The 8,567-nt window shown below is 36.8% G+C and overlaps 1 protein-coding gene across 1 annotated transcript; it reads left to right on the top strand.

Moving 5' to 3' along the window:
* On the top strand, window positions 1–8,097 carry LOTGIDRAFT_153623 (hypothetical protein; the record flags this gene model as incomplete). Its single annotated transcript, XM_009059650.1, has 9 exons — window positions 1–13; window positions 3,247–3,285; window positions 4,183–4,260; window positions 4,834–5,061; window positions 5,475–6,046; window positions 6,372–6,549; window positions 6,844–6,911; window positions 7,296–7,535; window positions 7,891–8,097. The coding sequence occupies 9 exons, from the start codon at window positions 1–3 to the stop codon at window positions 8,095–8,097; spliced, it is 1,623 nt and encodes a 540-aa protein (XP_009057898.1).
* Between the last annotated feature and the right edge of the window lie 470 nt (window positions 8,098–8,567).

Genomic DNA, 8,567 nt, shown 5'->3' with positions numbered 1-8,567 from the left:
ATGCCCTTAAAAGGTAAAATTTTGAATATATTTTCTGTGAAAATTAAATTATGCAGATAAAATTGTTTACAATATATTTCATAATTATAATATAATTAATGAAAACAGGGTCAGTCTGATGATGTATTAAAAAGAGGTCTCTAGAGGTCAATTTGGGCAGAGTTTGTTATTGTAACTATCGCTTGACATTTTTAAAATTCCGTTCTGAATTTATTCACAGGCTATTGTTTATCACGTTATCGTCTTTGTAATTTGTGAAATATATTAAATATATGACTGTACTTCAGAAAAAGGCGTTCCATATAGAAGGGAATTCCGATTCCGGCAAACTCGCTATGAAGATTTTCCTTAGAGATTGTTTGGCTATAGTTTTGTAGTTCTTGCCAAACAGTCGAAGCTACCAAATAAAGGGTGGGTTTTAAAAGCCTGCGCATACCGGAGTGAAAAAAAAGGCGCTAAAATGAGCATTGTTAAATTTAAGGATCGTAGATTTTCATACTATAAAACGAAACTATTCAATTTGACGGAATTTTTGTTGACGTCAATATTATGGAATCAAAATTATTTTAAAAATGAAACGAAACAAATTAATATTTCTTTTCTTGCTTTGAGATATTTTCCTTCTTATTTTCTGATTCAATTCGTGTTTAAAATATAAAGAATTTTTAGCTGTAGTATTGTAGGTTGCAATGAAGGGTATGATTTGGTTGTCATATTGGATATGGCCGTTAATAGGTATGACTGTTAGTTGGTCTATCCAAAAACTTTCCCTTTGCAATCGCTTGGTTTTTGGTTTGATCAATGTTGATACAGGTACTTTTTCTATAGGCATAAGAAGAAGATCTTCAATGGAATGATTGGGTAAATTGAAATGATTCGCAATCGGTCTATCTTTCTTATGGAGTATATCGAAGCGATGACTGCTAAGAGTACGCAACGCGCTTTGAGTTTCGCCAACATATTGAACGTTACATTTTTTACAAGAAATTAGGTATATAATTTTTTTAATGATGCAAGAAAGTACTTCCGTAAGTTCGAAAATTTTACCGTTTTTCCTGTTTTCGAAATAGTGAGATACACCTAGAACCTCCACATGGAACAGAACCGAAACCGTTGGGGAAGGGGGGTCATGTTTCTTTTCAATGTTAGATGGGGATGAGGAGAAAATATCCCGCCCATAGAAGTACTGGCCGAATAATTACATGTCAGAACTTTTTGCAAGACAAGGCAAGCTCAAAAATAAAGTTGTAGCAATTGAGGTCTTATAAGTAATCCCCTAATAAGTGAAATAGTAGCAAAAGGAAGTCGGGCTGTGAAAGAGGGGTGGGAGGGGGCGGGAGCTTTAATTCAGAAGTAAAGACAGAAGATTTGCAGTTGCCAAGAAGCGGCAAAAGGGTCTTGAATGCCATGTGTCAGCTTAGCTCCTCTCCTTGAAAAGTACTCATCTGAAAAGGATCCCCATTTATGGGCTTTATTTGATCTCATGCTATTGGAGTAATATTTAAAAGTAGGGCCTGGGGCCACAACAGTGCATATGTCTCTTGAAAAGGCCAAGGTTCTTCCGAGTCTGTCATTTAAATACTATTCTTTATATACATGTTATCGAATTCACCCAAATTAAAATGTATACACTATTTAAACGTGATTAAAATAAAAGGATGTTGATAATTGTTTGAATTCCAATCTCAAGGCGTTGACTCTTACACTGATAACAACAATAACGATTGCAGATGATGTAGTCTCCCATCCGGTTACTCACAATCCGACGATCTACACCTCTTATCTGCAGTGCAGTGTTGGGTGTTGTAGATGATTATCTCCTATAGAAACACTGACCAAGGTCACAAAGAAGGAAGATACTTCTTTTACATCAAATATCAATTTGAGTAATAAATATTAAATTGAAATGTATTATAAATGTTCTACGCTGTGTGCAAAGAGAAATAACAAAGTAAATTCTGAAAAAACTGAAATAACACAATGCTTAGGCTACGAATAATCCCCCCCAAAAAAATTGTTTAAAACAAGTAACAGCTGATTACGATTCCCTGAGATAATGCCCTTTAGGTGTCCATTACAGCGATTTAAGAAGTATATTCTAAAGAAACTTCCCGCGGTCTTCAAGAATGATCTTGTCATTGACGAAATTGACTTCAAATTAACTCTTCTCTGCCAAATTTCATAATATCCATCTTCTTGTGATATTGCCAAACATTTTTTTCACGTTGTTTTTTTAATTTGTTCTGCCACAAGGATCCCAAGGGGATTTTCTCTTCTGCTATTTACAAATTATCTACAGTTAAAAGTGTACAGAACCCGGATTTACGAGCATTTGATTACTAACACACAATTTGTTTATTCAAATGAAAGAATTTAAAACTTATAGGTCCAGTGCCTGTGCCTGTCATTAGTACAAAGTTACAACCTTTACTCCCTGGTGAGCAATGAATCGAAATTCCAGAGGGTTGTCTCCCTTTAATGTGAACACCTAATTGCAGTCATTGTTAAAACCCACTGTTTATCTGTAAACTAACCTGGAGGGTTAAAGGTGGTGTAGGTTAAGTATTGTTCTGTGATGTTTAAATACAGATAACACTGTTATTATTTATAATAAAACACTAGAGTTAGAATGTCCTAGATTGTCTTCAGATGACAACCATGGGACTACTTTTCTTCACGTATAAGAATTTTATTGGGTTCTATGAGTCCGAAGCAGTGAGCACAGTGTTATGTTACATGGATTGTACAGAGGTTTTCTAAATTTCTAAGTGTAACGGGGACACTGATAGCATCAATTTGCACCATTCCAATTTTCAATCAATCGCCTGTGATTCCAGCAATTCAACGTCACTAATCGCAAAATATAATATGGCCCTTCGCAATATATGACGAATGGGGCAAATAAATGCAATTAGTGTCCCCGATACAAAAAAAAACAAAATCCCTTTCGTATGTACATGTATTCAGTTTGTTAAAATACGAGTTGCCCTTTTTACGAGACTCAAGACCACGAACCTAAAATATCCAAATACGTGTATAACAAACGTGGTCAATAAATAAAATACCAGATTCGGTTATTGCTTTACTAAATGGACCATAAAAAGCCTTTTTACGTGCATCAGGGATTTTGATTGCTTCTATTTAATTTGAATCATTGTTCCTGTACTATACAGAGATTCCTGAAATTCCACGAATCATAACCGGATATGACGTTTGGTTGACAACAATTAATTTTGTTAATTTCAGGTTCTTTTGTCGATGCAGAGACCATAGGTGTCAAGATTCGTAAGTAGCTTACATAAATCAGGTCTTCATATAGCATTTTACATATTGGGCACTATCACAGTGGCATGGTACAAATGATGCATTTCTTGGTATCATATGTATGATCTTTTACACTTTTTCTTTGAAGGGATATTGTCGTCGACTCTAATACCACATTAGGTATCACGTGCACACTCGCTTGCTCTAACTCAAGTGGACGTAACAAAAGTGTATAATATTATCAGACTATTATTAAAGCAGAAATAACAAATATATAACGAGATCATTTCATTTATAGACTTTTGTAAAATTACAAACAAGCAAGTGGTTTTATTTCCTGCTAAAAAGTAGGTTGAAAAACAAATTACTCCGCCGACAAGATCCTTTCAAAGTACGAATTTCCATTTTCCTCAATAATAGACACTATAGTTCAAGCATCAAGCATGTGAAAATGTTAAAAATCTTTTATATTGTATGAATCATTCTTGAAATAGGCGGAGGAGGCAGGGGCCACTTGGGAGAGGGCACTTTTTTCAAAATTTTCAAAATAAAATTGTCAATTTCAACAACTGCTCAAATACATAATTGGTTTCTTTGGGACAATTTTGGGAAAAAGGGGGAGGGGGGGGGGGGGTGGGCTTGTACCCTCTCCTACCTCCTACGTCTATTATTCTTCATCTTCACAATGTCGTCTGTAATACCTTGACATCATAACATATGACATAAGGTACTGAGCTACTCAGATTTTTTGTCAGGCTATCGTACGTTCCAATCAAATAGCTGCATTTATAAATTTCATTGAAACAAAAAATGCCTTATGATGTCAAGGTAACAGACGGCGTTTCGTAATACCTTGACATTGTGAAGATGACTATCCTTGTGATTTCTTGTTCTTTTATATCTCTTTCTCCATCTCAGCCTATCGGTGTCCAGAAGCTATGTTCTACTGTGAGTATGACGGACAGTGCTATTCTTACAAACATCTATGTGTACCTGGTAAGCCTTTCTATCCTTTAACCATTCGAACGATTTTTAACAGTCGAGAACACATAACAAAACCATAAAGAAAATATACTAGTATGTTAAAACTCATTTCACTATGGTGTTGGTTTGTTGTTATGTATTCTTTAAACCAATCATAAATACATGTAGCATCACAATCACTCCCTCAATATATCTATGTCTCACTTTCATTATTTGACCTTTCTTGTTTAGTGGTAATCATTTTAATTAGAGTAATTGTTGTGATTCCACGAGTTGAAGATGGTAATACGATAAATAGACGCAATAGTCAACCATATAGTAATGTAATATTGTTGCTTTTCGGGAATTCTTCGCGTGTTTGTCCAATTAATGAATAAAGGTGGTGTTTTCCATGACACTAGTTGGATTGGACGAATAAGGGCTACAAAATTGGGCAAACAGCATCATAAATTTTTGAATTCTTTCTAAAAAAAAAGTTGAAACTCGGGGAACAGCCCCTTTTTTTTAGAAACGCTACCGGTACCCACGTAAGGTTTTACTTCGTACACCATGATCATAACTGCTAGACATTCCAATACATTCTAGACGAAACATCAACGCAACCATTTATTACAAATGATCCAGTCGAAGACACGACTGTCCAGCTGGAAGACTCCACGACAGTTGATGAAACTACGGTAGCTGTAGATCTCGATTCAACCACCGACATCAATGGTGAAACAACGCCGCAAGATGATAAAAGTACAGTCTTTGTCACGAAATCCGGTAAGAGAAAGATTACATCCTATCAGAATAGGAAAGATAGCTCGCCAGGTAAGGCAACATCATCCTACTGACAGCTGTGCGATTGGCAAAACGACATCCGTAATAACCATGAGAAATTATACCTTTATTCATACATACCATTATACATGAAGAAAAATACTTAAATATGCACATTGCATATGCCAAAAGACATTTGGAGATTTCTTCTGTTCATTCTGGGTGCTGATTATTCACTACTGCTTGTACCACATTGCAAAACAGCATGATTTGTTATAAGGACACTTCTTGATTATAGTACTCAAAACTGTTTTGAGAACAAGCTTTACCATTTAATGCCATCCGACTTCCAACGCCATGACTCTAGGATCCTTCCGAAAGTATTTGGCCTGTTAAAAAGAGGATACAGCTTCTCAAATATGTTGATTAATGCGTTGTTATTGTCTGTATTTTCTTATTTACAGATTTGGCATCACAACCTTCAACACTGGACCACACCATTGATGATCAAACAGGTCCTGTCACAACAGTATCAGAAGGGTCCAAAGTTTTTGTTGGCAGTACAGAATCAGTCGTTGTAGAAAGCACATTGGTACACGAAACAGCAGAGACAACTCCTTCGGTTGAAGACCCGAAGACCACCAAAGAAATAAAGGCAGTTCCATCGTCTACAGACCAAATGACTTCCGGTGTAACTCTCGGAAGGACGACTGATGAGTCCAGTTCTCCGGTTACCTCGCATTCTCTTCCAACAGTCACTTCAGATCAGTCAACATCCTCGTCCAGTACAAATTTTATCACATCTTCATCAATCAAAGAATCATCATCATCACCAACCGTCGATATTGCTTCATCATCCTCAACAGAAACGACATCATCGCAGACTAGTAGTACCCCAACAACTACTCCCTTACCAACAACCGTCATTCCGTCCAGTAATACTACGGTTGGCGAAGATGATCTAGTACAAACTTCTATTAAACCAACCCAAGCCTCCTCAAACTCTGTGATTTTAGTATTTAAGGGTCTTTTAGCGGTACGTTCACTTTATTTATACAATATTAAAACCCTGCCACTGGTGATCACTGAATTGAAAGTCACCATTTCAGAAAAGTAGTCCACTCCATTCTACACCATATATCTAATTTGCTCATTACTACATAGAATTGTTTTGGTGTAATGGCAGTCTCCTATTGGCCGAATTTATATTTTTGTAAACAATATGTTATTCACAAATACATTCTGAAAAAGATTAAGGAACCGACTTCGCCTATATTACCCCTCTCCAACAACGATTAATGTAACTTTACGAAACATATAATTAGAATGATCATATATTGATATTTGATGTAAATTTTCAGAATCCGTACCATTTTAATGCCACACTCGTGACTGATTTAACCGCCATGTTGAATGAGACATTGGAAATAGCACCAAATCCTTTCATTTTGAGGTTACACCAATTTGGCCCAAAGAACTCCACTATAACGACTGAAGTATCTGCTGTTCAATTTTATACAGACGAGAATTTAAAAACAGGTATGTCTGGTTATCTTAAAACTTAGTCAGAATTTAGTAGCTATCAGTTCAATTGAGACAAATTTAGCGCCGAGTTCGAAACCGATGCTTTTGAAATATAGATTTACACTTGTGTCTGCATATCAAAGCTTTTAAACCTTCAAAACAATTCGAAATAATTCCAATGTCTTTACAGCTAGTTTCCATACCGTGTGTAACGTATCGCTTCAAGTTTTGCAAGTTTTCACGGTGAAATACGATTTTGCCAATGAAATGATTGCTTTAACTAATCGGTTGTGTTTGTTTCTGTTCAAGTTTCGAGAGTGGTTCCATCAACTGAAATCCTGTCTGCCTTATCAGGAAATACCACAGCTGACTGGAAGGTGGGTTCTGGCCATGCTATGGTACTATCTTATAGAATAATGCGTTTCTTTGACTCCTTTCGAATTCTGTAATAGTTTTTCTGTTGATAGTTAAGTAGGTCTGGTGAAAAGCAACCAGTCGACCGATTCCACCTCGGACTTAAAATTGGCGAAGATCCACAAAATTTATCCAGTAATACTCAATGACGTTGCCTGCCTTCATCTGGAGATCTATTGTTCAATAGTAGTACTCCCTTCGAATAGTAATATAGTTCTGATAGAAAGCCTCTAGATGTGCGATTTTACCTATAACAAAAAACATGCGATCCACAAAATTTGTCTAACTATACACATTGTTGCCTGTCTTTCAGCCCAAGGTTCAAAAACTCATTTTCTATTTTTCAGATAGCTGATTTAGAATTTGTGTGTGGATATCCCAGTAAAAATAAGCCCTGTGTCACCCTACCCCTACCATATAAACCTACAGTAGTCACTACCGCTGGTTTATTTGAGAATAATAAAGATCTGTTTATAGCTATATTTGTCTTGGCAAGTCTGTTCCTGTTGATTTTAGTCTTAGGTTTGATTTATTTACGATGCCGACAGAAACGGTGTTCATCTTACGAAACCAATAATGTAAAACTGGTAAGTTTATGTTGTACACTGCTTACTCCACACTCAAAGACCAGTAGAGAGTTTCGCGGAATAATGAGGTAGAGGGGCCAAATATGGGCCACAGAATTGGCAAGGTGGACAATAGGACATCACAAGCAATTCTTCACTCATGCAATGTGATATGAAATTGGGGGAGGGGTAAAGCCGGGCCAGCCTCCCCATTCTAGTACAAACTCCGCTATCACCAACAACACATAGACTGGCTCTGCCAATGAAACATGCTCCTACAAACTTCCAACGCGTCAAAAATAGAGGATTCATCTCAGCGGATGATGATCGTTCGTACGATGGTAGGTTGATACATACATGTACTTTTTCTCTTCAGGAAAAGGCGAAGCTGACCAGCGCTGCAGAAGTCAACCCCGAGATCAACAGTCCTCTCTCTGATAAAGAAATTATGAAAGTTGAAATGGAAACGAGTCTGTCACAGAATGGTGCGCCACCTCTTGATAAAGATGCTGGCTGGATTATTCCCCTTGATCAAATACTGGATAACAGAAAGAACTCTAGTTCAGAGGACACTAAACTCTAATCTGAGGCCTTATTCTCAAAAACTTTACTAGGATAAAATCCAGATTTTAAGAAATACAGTAATCTGATTGGATAATGAAACTAGATTTAAATTCCATTTTAGTGATTGACCAATCAGATGAATGAAAAACTGAAATCGTTAAGTTAAGCTTTTGAGAATAATGACCCTAATAACTAAAATCCTATCATTCATTCGGTCATCAGTATTTAATTAATGTACAGAGGTGAATTGTGCAATCTGATTCAAATACGATAGGAGAAAATATTTGATTCCGGGGCCTGTTCAGTGGTGTTTCTATGAATCATTACGCGGGTCGAGTAGAAGCCACATTCTTGTCAAGGGGTCAACAGGCAATTATTTCATTATGTACAATGTAAAGATATTTGAAAGCATGGGTTATAGGGAGGGAACGCCGCAGTGGCGGTACCAGTGAGGGTACATGCGTTGGAGGGGGGGGGGGGGGGGGGGTG

Source organism: Lottia gigantea, assembly GCF_000327385.1.
Source record: "Lottia gigantea unplaced genomic scaffold LOTGIsca_4, whole genome shotgun sequence".
Lineage (NCBI taxonomy): Eukaryota > Metazoa > Mollusca > Gastropoda > Lottiidae > Lottia > Lottia gigantea.
The sequence above is the reverse complement of the archived record's forward strand: the minus strand, read 5'-3'. Positions and strand labels throughout refer to the sequence as shown.